Raw genomic sequence first — 15,480 nt, 5'->3', positions numbered from 1 at the left:
TCATTCTCAGGCAGGATCTTTAAGAACACAGGCAAGTTGCCCACTGCGGTAGTTGTTACTCTTTCAGAAAACCCTTTGCAAAGAAATAGCATTCCCTTCTCAATCATTCCAGCCTGATTCTCCTTAGCCTGAACTGGGCCACATACCCATCTTGGGCCCAATCACTGTAGCCAGGAGAGATGGAGATGCTAATTGGTTAGATTAGTTCACATACCCTAGAGCCAGGTATGGGGTCAACCCCACTAGAGCCACAGGGACTCAACTTGGAGCAATTGGCAGGATTTTAAGGTACAGAGAACAGGTGAGTGAAGGATGGACTTCACTGGCAGAGGGACCAGCATGAGCAAATATGTGGAAGCAGAAAAACACAGAAAGTACTTTAGGAACAGTACAGCTTGTGTGTGCAAGGACATTTTTTCTTAGCTTTCCATTCTGGCACCGAAGAGTATCTGTTTTTATCTAGGAGTGGAATCATGACCACAGATTAAAGTCAAACTCTTTGGGTTAGCACTGAAAGTCTATCTTCTTGCTACAAGCAAGAAATTCTGTTTTCTAGAGATGTTAACTCCAACATTGACAGAACATTGATCCAACTTTGACAGAGAATTCCCGAGTTTCTGTGACCCCAGAGCCCCCTGGATGCCTCAGGGTTCAGGCATGTCATTTCTTTCTTTTTTTTTTTATAAATTTATTTTAATTATTTATTTTTGGCTGCGTTGGGTCTTCGTTGCTGCGCGCGGGCTTTCTCTAGTTGCAGCGAGCGGGGACTACTCTTCTTATGGTGCGTGGGCTTCTCATTGCGGTGGCCTCTCTTGTTGCGGAGCACGGGCTCTAGGCACACGGGCTTCAGTAGTTGTGGCACGCAGGCTCAGTAGTTGTGGCTTGCGGGCTCTAGAGCGCAGGCTCAGGAGTTGTGGCGCACGGGCTTAGTTGCTCCGCAGCATGTGAGATCTTCCCGGACCAGGGCTCGAACCCGTGTCCCCTGCATTGGCAGGTGGACTCTTAACCACTGCGCCAGCAGGGAAGCCACCAGACATGTCACTTCTGATGCAAGGGTCAGGCTAGTACTGCTGCACCCTCCCCCTTCAGCTCCCAATCACAGAGGATGCTGTAGCCCCAAATCTTTTAGGTTTCACTGCCGTAGCATTCCTGAGGGTCCCAAAGTCTTAAAAGGGAAAAGATCAGCTTGTGGAATAAGGAAGGAATGAAACTACCCTCCTAGTTTAATTCCTCCATTCCCGCTACCCTTGCCGGGGGTGTGGGGGTGTGTGTGAAGGTGGAGCCAAATCAAAGTCCCTGGATCCCGGGGCTTGTACCTCTCAGTGCAGAAATTCTCTGGCGTCCCCTGGTGGTCATCAACACCACTGTGTTCTCTCAAGGATTACTCTCTACAGCTCAATTGAGATATCCTTCACAGGGTAAGGAAACAGGCACGCTTACCCAATGTCCCATGTCAAGGAAATGCTAGAGCTGGAGCTGACCCAGAGCTCCTGGCCACCAGTCCTTTCCGCAGCATCACTTTCTATCCCTGTAGTCCTCCCTAGTGGCTAACTGACCTGGCAGGCAATGTTGTAACACTTATTATTTATGATACAAGTACTATGTTGCTATGTTACTCTATTAAATATGCCACACTCTGAGGTGTGCTGTGATACTGGCTTATATATTAAGCCTGATCGGGTCAATATATGAAACATGAAATTGGCAACCCTGTTATTATAAAATGGAATCACAGAAACACCCCTGTCACCCTACCCACCTCAGTTTTCCATTTCAGGGACCAGCCTTTTATGCCCTACCCCGCCCCCGCACTGTTCCTGGGAAGTAGGCTTTCTCCATAAACTCCGTCCCATCACCTCATCCGCAGGAATGTCAAGAGGTGCAAGGAGATAAAGTCTCATGGGATACAAATGTTACTTAAAATGGGAGAGGTGACAAGAGAAGAGAGGAAGCTACAAAATGCCCTTCAGGCAGCGTTCTCAACTGGAGCATAGGAAATGACAGCAGGAGGGAGCAGAGGAGAGAACTGCTCACCTTTAATGGCTGTGATGTTTGGGGCAGGCTGGTCTGACAGCGGAGGGCTGGAACAGGTCTCAGGTCGATGGCAGACAAGAAGAGGAGGCATGAGGACTGGCAGGCGGCAGGACTGCCTGGCCCATTGGGTACTCTGGAATAAGCCTCTGCTCAGTTTTTATTCACCTGTACCTTATGTCTTGGTCCTAAAAGAGAGACAAGGGCACCAGTTCTGCTACCCCGCTGGAGGGCTGACTTTTCACACTGGAGTAAAAATGCGGTTGGAGAAATGAGCCCCACTCAAGGCGCTGGGGCAGCTGCAGGACGTGGGAGGTATGGAGACCAAGGTGGGGCTGGTTTGGGTAGGAAGAGAGAGGATGAGACAGGACAGGGATGCCCAATGGCAGCTGAAGGGATTCAGATAGTCCTGCTCGGGAGATAAAGACACATCTAGACGCCTGACAGTAACTCAGCCGGGCTCCTTGGAGGATCCCAAAGGCTGGCTTTGCCAACTTGTTAGAAAGCAAAGTGATGCCTGCACCCATGACTTATGAGGAAAGCAAAGAGGGCCCTCAGTGTGAATTCGGAGAAAGGGAGAGAAGTGAAGCCCCAGCTCCACTCCACACCCCTTTCCTGTCTATAAATAACCCCAAGTGTCGCTTCAAAGGGGACAGGGAGCGCGGGAGAGGGGCTCCCAGGGCCGGTGGGTGGGGGCAGCGGGCGCTGCAGACCACGCCCCCCACCCCGGGCGAGTTTGCATAAATAAACAAATCCAAGCCGTCGGCCCTGCAGGAGGTGGAGGAGGAGCGGGGAGGAGGAGAAGGGAGCGGGGCGGGAGAGATTAGGTTGGGAAGTAGCAGGGATTGCTCATCCGATCCGTGCAGCCGCAGCCAGTGTGTCAAGTTACAGAGGCGCCGGAATCGGCCCCAGCGCTCCTCGGCAGCGGCCACGACCCACCTCTGCCCGTGGGGCCCTCCATGTGCACCCCTTCGCCCCGGGACTGAAACTGGCTCGCCCGGGAGACGGGAGACACCAAGAAGGACAGACGGCGCAGAACCAACTCCAGGACTCTGCAGATACTTGAAGGGAAAGACGGGGCGGAAAGGAGAGCCGGCCAGATTCCCCTAACTTTCCTGGACTTGGAACGTTCTTCGAAGTAACTTCTTTTTCTTACCTGGGTGTACCCCAATTACTGCTGGTTGTGTTTTTTCGGCTTTCCCCCTCCAGCTGCTATTTTTTCCATCCTCTTTGCCGGGAGCCAAGGATAGGGACATTTTCCAGCGACACAAGCCCTTTCCCCCTGCCCCGCAGCTTGGATCGCGCCTTTGGACAGCGGCTCTCGCCTTTATTTATTCTATTTATTTATTTATTGGTTCTCAATACGCGAGGGGATGGTAGCAGAGCGCTCCCGCAAAGCGACAGCCGCCGGTGCCCGCGGCCCTGGGGAGCTGGACACGCCCGGGACGGTGGCGCTGGCGGTGGCGCCGGCGGAGCGCTGCGCGCGGCTGCCGAGCCCGGGGTCGTGCGGGCTACTGGTGCTGGCCCTCTGCTCGCTGGCGCTCAGCCTGCTCGCCCACTTTCGGACAGCCGAGCTGCAGGCCCGGGTGCAGCGCCTGGAAGCAGACCGTGGGGAGCAGCAAATGGAGCCGGCTATTTTGGGACGAGTCAACCAACTGCTGGATGAGGTCTGTGCTCTTTGTTGCTGCCTTTTATCCCTCCCCGCGGCGCCCCCTCGCGCAGCCTCCAAACTCTGAACCAGCCAGTGCCCGTGGGCTCTTGCTCTTTACGCCGCGCCGTGCGCCCCGGCCTCGCACCAGTTGTCTGCGGGAGGGGTGGGGGCAGGGATGGACGCCGTCCTGCAGGGTGCCGGGAAGACCCGGGCGGCTAGCGCGGGACCCGTCAGCTCCAGCCTCTGGCAGGCGTCTCCCGCGTTCCGCGCCGGAATCGCCCTGAGCGCGCGGGGCAGGTGATGGAAGGCAAGGCGCGGAGGCGCGCAAAGGCGGCCAGGCGCCACTTCTCCCTCCCGGCACCCCGCCAGGGTGTTGAGAGAGCCGCCCAGCGCCCACGCGGTGGGACTTGAGCCCAATGGCCGGGGGCGAGGCTTGCTGGGCCCCCGCGGCCCTCCCCATCTATCCCTCGACGATCAGTGCTGCCTTTTATTGCCATGTTCCTTTGGGAAGAGAGAGGGAGTGAGTTATCCAAGGGGCTGAGGGGGACAGGGAGGCAGTCCTTGCAAGGGGTGGTGTCCTGGTCCCTGCCCAGAACGCTAGGGCCCAGGTGTTGGTCGTTCTGGTTCTGCTGTCCTTGGGCATGAATAAGCGCTTACCCTCTTGTTCTGAAGCTGGGTTTCTTGTCTCTGGTTCCCTGGAATGGTCCCCAACATTTTGTGTCGGTGTGTCTTTCTGGGAAAAGGATGCTGAGCTTTCTCCCATTTCCAAAATGTCCTTGAACCCAAATGTGAACCCACTAGTGTCTCTTAGCCAGGGCAATCTCGGGACTTCATGAAAAGACCACAGGAAGTAGGGACATACGGTCTCATTAGTGCCACCAGAGTAAAGGCTGGGCCAGGAGACCGTGAGGCCTGGTGACTTCTGAGAATCTGGACAGCACAGGGATCCAGGGCCCGGATGAAGGGGAGGACCCACAGGTAAAGGCCACAGCAGTCTGAGAACTCTTGGAACAGGCTGGCCGTGGACGGTTTCCGAGGGGAAGAGCTGGGAGGGGACCTCTGACTTAGTAGGAGGTGGTATGGAACAGTGAAAAGCAGGAGGTGGAGCCCAGCAGGCCTGGTTTCTGTCCCCACTCTGCTACTGAAGCTGTGCAACTTGGGGTAAATACCCTAACCCCTCTGAGTTCCAATCTACCATCGAAGCGGTGGTGATGACAGCAAGCATCAGAGCCCAGCACTAACTGCAGTGGGTGCCGATGGTGCACCAGTTCCCCACAGCCAGGCTCTTCTTGGGTGCCTCCACCAGGCAAAGGCTGCTCCTTGCCAAAGTAGCTCTCCAGGGTGATCACGGAGAGCGAGGTCAGAGGGCCAGAGCAGGCAGGGTGGTCATAGGACAAGTTTACTGATGCCAGAGACGCACCCATGACTGCTACTTTCAGCTCATTCCCATGCCCCACCGGGCCTCAGGGAAGCTGGAGGGCTCTGTCAGGCCACCCAATGTCCCCCGGGACTCCGAGGGAAGCGTCTGGACTCAGCAGTGCCGGCAGGCGGCCTTTGCCGGCTAGTTGACAGTGCACATGGGCCTGCTGGGTGGCGGGGAGGGTGTCAGGACAGTGAGGGCTGCCCCAGGGATCCCTGGGGCCCTGGCTGCTGAGGGACAAACATCTGACCCTGGATGTTCCGCTCAGTTCCTCTCTGCATCCTCTCCCCTTCCTGGCCCCTCCTGCTGGCCAGGGCATGCCCAGCCCTTCCCCAGATCTTGGCTTCCTCTGCTTAAGACTTAGCCAGGCCAAGCATCATACTCTCAGGGCCTTGGGGCTGACAGTGTTATTATCTGCCAGGCTGAGTCCTCCTCTCCAAATTCCTACTGACTTCTAGACCCCCATTTTACAGATGGGGAAACTAAGGCCCAGAGAGGGGCAGTAGGTTACCCAGAGTCATGTGGCAAGATCCAGGACTGGAACCTAAGCTTCCAGTGACCCCGCCTCCAGTGCCCTCCCCACTCTGCCCGCCACCTTCCTTTGTTCATCCTCATCCACTCATTCGGCAGTTGAACCTGAGAGCCAGCTGTGGGTCAGGCATTGTGGGGGCACACTTCTGCTCTTTGGAACTTACAGGCAAATAGGACACAGAGAAGAGAATGGGCAGTGACCATGTCGTGTGAAAAAAGCTACGATAATGGAAGCAGAGGAGATCTGGGGAATGGATTACCATGCAGCTTACCCGATGGCAGGGGCTTCCTGGGAAAGTGATTTTCAAGTGGAGACTTAAAGGGTGAATAGGAGTTCTCCAGGCAAATGGGGATGAGTACAGGGCAAAGGGAACAACTTCTGGAAGCCGAAAGCCAGAGGGAGGGGTTTGCCTTGGGGAACTGAGTGGTGGAAGATATGGCTGGAGAGAGACAGGCAGCCTAGGTCAAGAGGGGCCTTAGAGACGGTTCATTCTTTGTAAGAGCACTGGAGAGCCGTGGAAGGGTCTTGAGGAAGGCAGCGACGTACACAGAATGAGTGGAAGAGCAGGGCAGAGCAGGGAGGCCAAACGAGACGCTAGTGCAGCCAGAGGGGACTGTGACCTGGTCAGGGGCACTAGTGGAGACAGGGGAATGAATGGAAATGGCAGCCACAGTGGTGGGACCTGAGATCAGTAGCAGAGGGCGTTGGGACCAGAGGGAGGGAGCGGTCCTGTGGGTAGAGGGGGCAGGTGGTCTAGTCTGTATGGTGATAACCCCAGGAGGCCTCCCCTGGACGGAGCCTGCAGTCCGGTGGCTCCGGAAGGGACACTCTAAGGTCTGCCCTATCCAGTACGGTAACCATTAGTCACATGTCACTCATTATATTTAAATTAAATAAAATCTAAAATGTAGTTACTTGGTCACATTAGCCATCTTTCAAAGGTACCTGTAGCTAGTGGCCACCAGTGCAGCCATAGAACATGCACGTCACCACAGAAAGGTCCACGGGATGACGCTGTGCTAGGAGCAGGCAGCTTCTGGGCCATCAGAGGTGTTCAGGAGCAACTGGTGGCCCTTCCTCCACCCTTTCCTTTCCTAGGTCTGTTCTCCCAGATCAGAGCAAAGGGCAAAGGTGAGGAAGGGTGAAGAGAGAAGTGAGAACTGGGACCAGTGGAAACCTCCCGGGTGAGAAGGCCTGGCAGAGGAGAGAGGGGGAATGGTTTTGTTGCAGAATGATTCTGTGAAATGGACATGCAGAGGGTTCGTGCCTGCGAGGGGCACAAAGGCACCCCATGTGCCAGGATTCCAGCTGGGCTTTGCCAGCCGTGTGGCCTTAGGTAAGCTGTGCCCTGCACCTGCACCTCAGATTCCTTCTCTGTAAAGGTCTGGGGAGCTCCCGGGGACCCGGGGCAGGCAGTGCATCCCGGAGCAGGTGAGCCCGGGGCCACTCCCTGAAGGATGGAGGCAGGGCATCAGGCAGAGCGATCCTGGGGAGGCACACAGCCTGGGCAAAGGCCTGGAGGCAGGAATCCAGGGGCACATGCACACCACTCATCCCAGTGGGGAAAGCAGCATGCTGGGGGCAGAGGCTGTGACTGTGAGACAGGAGGAAGAGGGAGCTGGCAGGCCAGGCTGAGGGTACCCAGTAGGGAGAAGAGGCTGGAATGAGGTGAGCTGGGACTGATGTGAGCACAGGCCCAGATCTGAGTGGCTGAGCCACTGGGAGGGGTGGGTCAGTGCCAGGAGAGGAGCATGGGGGCAGGAAGCCAGCTCAGGGGAGCTGGGAGTGTGGCTTCCAGACCTCAGCTCCAGCTGTTCCCCCATCAGCGCCTCTCTCCTGGTCTGGAACCCTTAATGAGCGCTCCAGCTGCCTGTTACTTGATTTGCTTGCTGTAAAAAAAGAAACTGGGGTGGCCCAAATGGAGGAAATCAGATGGCATCTAGGGCTGGGCAGGCGGTGTGCGGTGATAGAGAAGAGGGTGGAATTTAAACTTGCCAGATCCATTTTGCAGGCCAAGGGGGAGCAAGGGGTGTCAGCAGCCTCCTTCAGGGTGGACGCTGAGGGATGCCAGGCAGACTCCCCATCCCCAACAGCAAGAGTAACAGCAGCTGTAATAGGAGTGTCCCGCATTTATAGGGTATGTACAATGGCCCAGTGCTACGTGTATTATCTCTTTCACTCCTCACGACTTCCCTAAGGATTGATACTCTCATTACCCCATTTTATAGCTGAGAAAACTGATGTCACTGTACCTCCATCTCACTATCTGTGATCCAGTCCTTTGGGTGTTGAGGGCATTTTCCACCCCAAGAAACCCCTGGGCGAGGAAGTGGTTGAAACTTCCAAGCTAAAATGTTGAGGGAACCCCAGGCAGACTCCCTCATCCCTAAAAGTAACAATAGCAACCATTGTAACAGGAATGTTTTACATTTATAGAGTGTGTACAGGAGCCCCTTACTGCGCTCTTTCCAGGAGCATTTGGAGGAGAGATCAGAGCAGTGGCTGAGAGATTGGGGCTCTGGATGGGGTCCTCTAGGATTGAGGACAGGAGCAGGTTCTTAAAGGGAGAGTGTGTGAATGGTGGGGTGTGGGCTTGTGTAGAGTGTCCTGTGTACATCACAGCTGCCTGGACCTCAGTTAATGGACAGAGCTTACTTAGTTCCAGGTGCCCTCAGATGCAGCCAGCGCTCCACTGAGTCAATCCTAATACTACTCCTCTTTCCACACTATGAGTAAATGACTAGTCTTATGGGGAATTAATAGAGGGAAGATCCTCAGAGACCCTTGAGTCCAGTCCCCTCACTCTACTGATGAGAAAACAGGTGCAAAGCTGCACACCAGGTATCAGAGTAGCTGGAGGTAGGACCTCTGTCTCCATCAGTCACCTCTCCTCCACACCACACCTTCTCCTTTCTGGACAGTAGTAATTGTCTGGCCAAGTGGTGGCCAAGACAAGGCAAGTGTACACGCCACTCTCCACTTCTTGCCCTCAGCAGACATTATTAATCGATTGCCGCACACTTTCACATTGAGCTTACATACAGCTTCGGAATCCTTTTCAACACTGTTCCAGGAAACTGCTACCCAACTAGCAAGAGTTGAGGTTCACGATAAAGAGCTATTTCCTGACTCTAATTAATTTTTTAAAATACAGAGCAATATTTACCATAGATAAAACTAGGGAGAGCTGTTAAAGTTTTATTGCTTCTCCAAAGGCCTTAAACTTAGCAAGTAGCTCCAAACCAGACTGAGGACCTCATTAAGTAGCCAGCCCTCGTAAGAAGATGGTGGGAAAAAGTCAAAGCATCTGAAGCAGTATGCCATCTGCCTTATGCACAGTTTCACAATTTGACACCCTCAGAAAGATGCCTTTTCCCCTTATTCCTGATCATTCCAGACTTGCCCCAGTGCCCTCTGGAAAGTCTTCCCAAACCACCCCGACCCCAAATAGGCCCTCTCCCTGCTCCAACTTCCTGAAGAACTGCCTGGCCATGCCAAGCATCTAGCTCAGAGAAGGAAAATAGACAGGACACGTGCTGACTTTTCTTACCCGAGAACCACGGCAGGCATTACTAATCACTCAGCCCATGCCCCATGAGTCTACCTAGGCCTCAGAATCTTTCTCGACACAGCTCTCCAGGCTGCCACTCCCAGTCTATTAGAGTCAATGCACCAGATAAAAATCTATCTGCCGACCACGGCTCAGTTTCAAACACATTGTGCAGTGTGCCCTCCTCTCCATTGCCTTTAAACGTCTCGTCTCTCCATTTGACCTCAGACAACCCAGTGGCAGGGATAGGAGGTCACTGGTCTCTGAGTCCTTGACTGAGTCTTGCCTGGGGCTTTGCACAAAGTAGGCAGCCCTCAGCAATTAGTTGCTGATTTAAGGTCCTACTGCTGGAGGCCAGTGAAGCCGTCTCAGTCAGCTGTCCTCCGCCCACTGCCCTCAACCCAGACCCAGCTGTCTGCTCAGCATTTGCTCAGGGGGTGTGCCCTGGAGCTGGGTGTTTCACAGCAATCAGTAGAGGATGAACTGATTAACTCCTCTTCAGTCAGAGCTGCAACCCCTGGTCCTGGCTGAGAGTGGGGATAGCTCAGTGTGATGTGTGCCCACCTGTACAGAGCAGCTAGGAGCATCCGTCCCCTCCCATCCCCTACTCCCAAGTGTCAGGAGCTTTGTCTTCACCTGCCCAGGCTGCCTGGCATGTTTTTGGTTGGGGCAAAACAGTAAAGTGGGCAAGCCCACAGCACCTCTGCTGCTAAATAGTTGTGTTACCTGAGTCTCGGTGTCCTGATTTGCAAAATGGGGATAACATCCTCCTCACAGAGTTGGTGCAAGATTCAGTTAATAGCAACTGTAACCATTACCACGTCCCTCATCAGTGGTGGAGATAAAATGAGGCTGTATCATGTCTACAACTTTTATTAATAGCTAATATTTATTAAGCAGTATCCAAAGAGCTTTACATCTATTAATCCGGTTAATTCTCACAATAATCCTATGAAGTGGTTATACTTTTACTCTTCCCTTCTTACGGAAGAGAATGCAGAGGCCCAGAGAAGGTGCATAACTTTCCCAAGGTCACACAGCTAGTAAGTAGCAGAGCCAGGTCTTGAACCCAGGCAGTCTGGCCCCAGAGCTGGCATTCAGAGCCACATGTGTATACAATCTGTATAGAGTACCATATTTCACTGTCAGCTGAGGCAGGTCACATAGGCCAGGGCTAGGGACCTGTTTAGTTCAGTCTGATTCAGCTCCCACAGAGGTGGCATTTACCGAACTGACTTGGCATCAGCTCACATTACCATCTTTGTTGTAAGAATGGAGCTGAGAATGCCCTTTGATACAGCAGGCCTTGGTGATGAGGACCCTTAGACAGTCCCTGTCCAGCCTTGGCTTCCAGAATGTTTGGGCTTCCAGGAGGGATGAGTTGGGTCTTGTCTCTTGGACACTGAACTGTCCTCTAGGAAGCTTAGCCCCAAATCTGGTGCTCACCCCACGGCAGAGCAGGGTCCTTCGGGCAGAAGGTTTTGCATAAGCTCCAGTCTCAGCTCTGTTTTATCACCCTGCCCTTGCTTTTCTTTCTCTCTCTTCTGTCCTGCTGCTTTGCTATATAATGTGTGTCTATCTGTGTGCCTCTGTAGCTGCCTGAGTGTCCCCTTTTGGAGCAAAATGGGGATAAAAGTTCTATAGTAACTAAACTTTTTTAAGTGACTCTCCCCTCCTTCTCTCATGTCTGCACACCCTCAAAGGCCTGTCCCTGGACTGGTGATGGGCAGGCTGCATAGTGGCACCGGCGGAACTTTAAAACACACCAAAGCTGACCTCCTTCCCCAAACCCTGATGTGAATCCCCGTGGGTAGGGTCTGGCAGTAGGTTGTTTAACAAACTCCACAGCTGGCAGTACTTGAGACAGAGACTGTATCTGTTCCCCTGAGCCGGGAGCATCCTGTGCAGTTTACCCCAGGCCCCTCGCCTGAGTCCTGAGCAGCGCTTCAGGGGCTGATGGTGGCAGTAATGAGGATCACGATGAGATGTCAATAACAGTCCTACTGTACACCGCACAGTTTGAAAGTATGGGCTGGTTAAAGAAGCGAAAGCAGTGGGATTTATTGTTTTGGAGCAGGGTTGTTGGGTTTGGGTTTTGGTCTTGGTTTTTCAAAAAATAAAATCAACTTTGCCCTCCAGAAGAAAGGAAGTTTCAGCAGAAGCCTTAGGAATCCTTCTCCCACCTCTTTTGGTTGGATTCTGTCCCTCCCAGAAGCAGTTCTTTTTTTTTTTTTTTTTTTTTAATTCAGACAAAGTCACAAAAATTATAATCATCCTCATCAGTTCACTCAGTCCCATGTAATTAATTTTTTTTATCTTGATCTTTTGTTAGCACTTTTATGAGTTCATCAGTTTTCCATTAGAGTTCTGAAAATGCTTATTCATTCAGTTCAGCAGTGTAGTCAGTTACCAGAAGCCTGTACTTGTCAGAGTCTTTTCCATGAATTCCTTGAAGATGAAACCCTTTTATAGGAACATTTTTGCAAAAGCCTCAGAGTACACCCAGAACTGTCTGTAAATAACAAAAGACTTAAAACTGACCACGGTTAAAGATTTGATGAAAGTTCATAATAATGCAATTGACAAGGAAATTTAGTTATTTCTGAGATATACATTTTAAAATAATAACTAGAATTATGACGTGTAACATTATACCAGAACATATAAGATTTTTAGGAATTTCATGTAATGTCTGAAACATTTATATTCAGAAGCAGTCTTGTTGAGTCCTCCGTAAGGAAAGGAAGTCAGCAGTTTCCTCCAAGGGAAACTGAGGCCCGGGTGTGGGGAGGGGCTGGGAGGGCTGGGGCAGGCTGGGGTCCCAGCTGCGTGGTGGGCAGGCCCCAGCAGCAGAGGCATGCGGACACTCCCTGCTCCTCTGCAGGCCTCCTGCCCTGGGTGTGGACCTCCCTGCAGAAAACTCTCTGTGGCCCAAAGGGCGGGAATGGGCCTGCTGGCAGTGGGGACTCCTCTGAGCCTTCAAAGAGTGAGGGCAAGCCGAGCACAAAGGGGCGGAACTGCCTGCCTGAGAGGCTGGGCACAGCCTTTCCAGGGGACACTGGGCCCCTGTCTCCCCTCCTGGAGGCTATTGTGGGTTTTCCCAAAATCCCGCATGGCTGGAGTCCACACAGGCTGGGCCTCCTCAGCCCCCTTTCCTCTCCTGTCACCCATCCCCAGCCTCCCAGGCCTCCTCCATGCCCACAGTCCAAAGCGAAGTCTCCGTCTTTCCTTAGCTCAGGCATTTCCTGCTGGGGGCAGCTCACCCCGTCTACCTGCCCTCCCGCCCACCCCCCCGCCAGGAGGCTCATTCCTACCTGTTCTTTTCACGTGGCATGCAGAATCCCAGTTCCCCAACCAGGGGTGCAACCCGTGCCCCTTGCAAGGGGAGCACAGAGTCTTAACCACTGGGCCGCCAGAGGAGTCCCCTACCTGTTCTTTCAGTTCAGCAGGGGAGGCCCTGCTGCCCCCAGAGGACACATCTTCCCCCCATAGGCTGTCACAGGGCCTGGGATTCTGCCATCCAAGGGACTTTACACCTGCAGTCACCTCTTATGCCGCAGATGCCCCATGAAGGTGCCTCTTAAGCCATCACTTGGAGGTTTTCTGCAACAGGTCATGCTCTGACAAGGTGGCCTGTAAGGCAGGACAGGAAGGGTGACCTCTGGGGACAGGGATGCAGAAAGGGGGATGAGCTGGGGCTTTTCCAGGAACAGGCTTAGCGACTTCCCTGTGAGCTGGCACTGAGGTTTCCCAGGGGTAGGGGGAGACTCGGTGACATGGGAGGGGAGGGTGGTTCTGCCACCTCTAGCGTCTCCCCACTCCACGAACTCAGAATGTTGGAAAGAAAGGAGTTATGTGCTAAAAGGAATCCCCGACAGCACCCCTGATTCTCAGGCTTACACTCCCTCAGTGACGGGGAGATCACTACCTTATGCAGCTGGATGTTCCATGATTAGACAGCTCTGGCTGTAATGTTGTGTGTGGTCTTCATCTCGTCAGAGCTCCAGACCCATTCTACACCTGTCATCCCACTCCTCCAGCATGTCTTGACAGCACCTCACGTTCAGTGTCTCTAAGCTGAGCAGGAAGTCTGGCCCTCCCCAGAACCTCGGCATGCCCAGCACTGGTGTCTAACTGCACTGATTCCATGTCCTACCGACTGCACCTTCTCGGCCTCCCACAAACCTGTCTTCTTCTTTGTCTCACTGCCTGCACCTCCCTACCTGAGCTACCCTTGGGTCCCCCAGGCCACGGCAGGAGCCTCCTAACTCCTTTACCCCCGTTCACCCTGCCCTGCTCTCTTCATCATCCACATGGCAGCCAGGGTAATCTTTCAAAAACTCTGAATTTGATCACCACATTTCCCTGATTACAGAGACTTCCTACTGCTTCCTAATATGGTCCATGAGGCCTGCAGGATGGGGCCCTTGCCACCCTCTCTAGCCTCATGGCTCTCCTCCGCTCACTTTTGAAGTCTAGCCAAATGACTGTACACGGTCATGGCTAAGAGCACAGACTCTGGAGCCAGATTGCCGGGTTCAAGTCCAGCTCTGCTAATTACTGGCTGTGTGACACTGGGCAAGTTGTTTAACCCCTTTGTGCTTTGGGTTGTATCTCTATAAAATGGGGTGATGATGATAAGAGTATCTCCATCTTATGAGTGTTGTTTTTAGGATTAAAAAAAGTTAAGATGAGTGCTTTGAGCAGTGCCTGTCTCTCCAGTAATAGATGTTGCAATCTCCCGAAAAGAGCCCATCTCCCCTCACCCCCACCCGCACAGGCACAGGCATACAGAGAGGGTCATGGGCTCAGAGCCAGGCTCAAATCCTGCCTCTGCCCTTCTTGGCTGTGTGCAAGTTAATTCACCTGTCTCTGTCTCAGTTTCCGCGTTCATGAATGGGCTGCTCTGAGTGCTGAGTGAGTAAATATGTGCAATACTCCTGCCTGGTTCACTAGAAGCACAGTATTACATCAGGTCTTAGCCCGTTTCCCCTGTATCTGGGCCCCTCCCCTGGTCAGTTGCTGCGCATCCTCAGATGTCAGATCAGCTGTCACTTCCCCACGAAGAACCAACTTAGTCGGTACCCCAGGACTGGCTCTCAGCACCTGGCCCCCGCTGGCCAGAGCTCTGATGACACTGGCTGCTTCACGTTGATGTGTGTGGTTTGGAGACTCTTATGTGCCCCTCCCTAGAGAGTAAGCTCCATGAGGACAGCCTCCATGTCTGCTCCGCTCACATGTGGGTCCCCGGCACTTTGCGTGGCTCTGCTGACATAGGTGCTCGATACCCATTTGTGGAAGGGAAGGGAGTGGGGGAGAGGCTCTGATTTCCGTCCCAGCACTCTTGCCCCCAGCCCCTCCCCACTCCACTGTGGGGGACCCTGCTTCATCCTGCCCTGGGTCCATGGATGACCTCCGAGGCCCTGAAACCGGAGGTCCTAGGCCCCATGCTAACCCGGCTCCCACCCACGTCTGCACAGTCCAGGGCCCAGCTCCTTTCTCCCTGGCAGCAGCAGAGACTTAGTTTAGTTGGAAGAACTTTCTCATATGAAGGCTAGAAAGTTCACACAGGGACAGGCGCCTCCTTCCCCAATTTTCTGATCTGCAGAGCCTGGAGCAATATCTCTCCGTGGTTCTGGTGAAGCAGGGTGGCAGGGGCAGCTCGTGGCATCTGGAGGATCCTCCAGCCCTGCTTCACGGCCCTGGGAGTCTATGATCAGACGCCAAGTCCGTTGCACAAAGAGAAGGGGAGGGGGGGAGGGAGGGAGAAGACAGTTCCTCAGGCCCCCCACGGCACCCGGTCCGGCCCCCAGCACACAGGCTCCCGGAGCAGACGGGGAAGTCCAGCTCTGGTGGGGGTGGGTTGAGCGTCTCCATTTCCTCCGCTTCGATTTCACTCGGCTCTGCTGCCTGCACTCCGGGGCATGCAGCCACACACAGGCCTGTCCCCTTAACAAAACCCATCTGTCCCTCTCCTGCAGTCCCTGGGATTTGGCCCACAGAGCCAGCACTGTGCAGCCCTGGCCCTGCCTCCGTGCCTTTGCTTTTCTCCCTGGATTGCCCTCCCCCACCCTCATCTCCATCGAGCTGAATTCTGCCCAAGCCCAGGCCAAAGCCCACCTGGGACCACAGGGATAGATCCTAGCGGGGGACAGGCCTAAAAGTAAGTAATTTGGTTCAAGTGTGGCTCAGAGACACCAGACCAGGCCCTTCCCTCAAAGGGACAGCTCAGCCTCCAGTGGGGCACCAGCCCAGTAGCAGCTATGGCACAGGGTAATGAGAAGGCTCCAGCAGCT

The 15,480-nt window shown here is 53.9% G+C and overlaps 1 protein-coding gene across 11 annotated transcripts in view; it reads left to right on the top strand.

Moving 5' to 3' along the window:
- Nucleotides 1-2,876: 2,876 nt before the first annotated feature.
- COL13A1 (collagen type XIII alpha 1 chain) overlaps nt 2,877-15,480 on the top strand; it is a 144,225-nt gene continuing 131,621 nt past the window's right edge. For 7 of the 11 annotated variants that reach the window (XR_003437902.1, XR_003437900.1, XR_003437901.1 and 4 more), the window contains exon 1: nt 2,880-3,698. Coding sequence is in view for 5 of the 11 variants with exons in the window: in XM_027130036.1 (XP_026985837.1) it covers nt 3,405-3,698 (294 nt within the window). In the remaining 6 variants the exon portion in view is untranslated. Of the gene's footprint in view, nt 3,699-15,480 lie in introns of all 11 variants that reach the window. The other 4 variants (XR_003437903.1, XM_027130038.1, XM_027130039.1 and 1 more) reach the window with 3 other exon arrangements.

This window comes from Aethalodelphis obliquidens, unplaced genomic scaffold (assembly GCF_003676395.1).
Source record: "Aethalodelphis obliquidens isolate GAN/ISIS:26980383/991018 unplaced genomic scaffold, ASM367639v1 scaffold37, whole genome shotgun sequence".
In the NCBI taxonomy this organism is placed as follows: domain Eukaryota; kingdom Metazoa; phylum Chordata; class Mammalia; order Artiodactyla; family Delphinidae; genus Aethalodelphis; species Aethalodelphis obliquidens.
The sequence above is the reverse complement of the archived record's forward strand: the minus strand, read 5'-3'. Positions and strand labels throughout refer to the sequence as shown.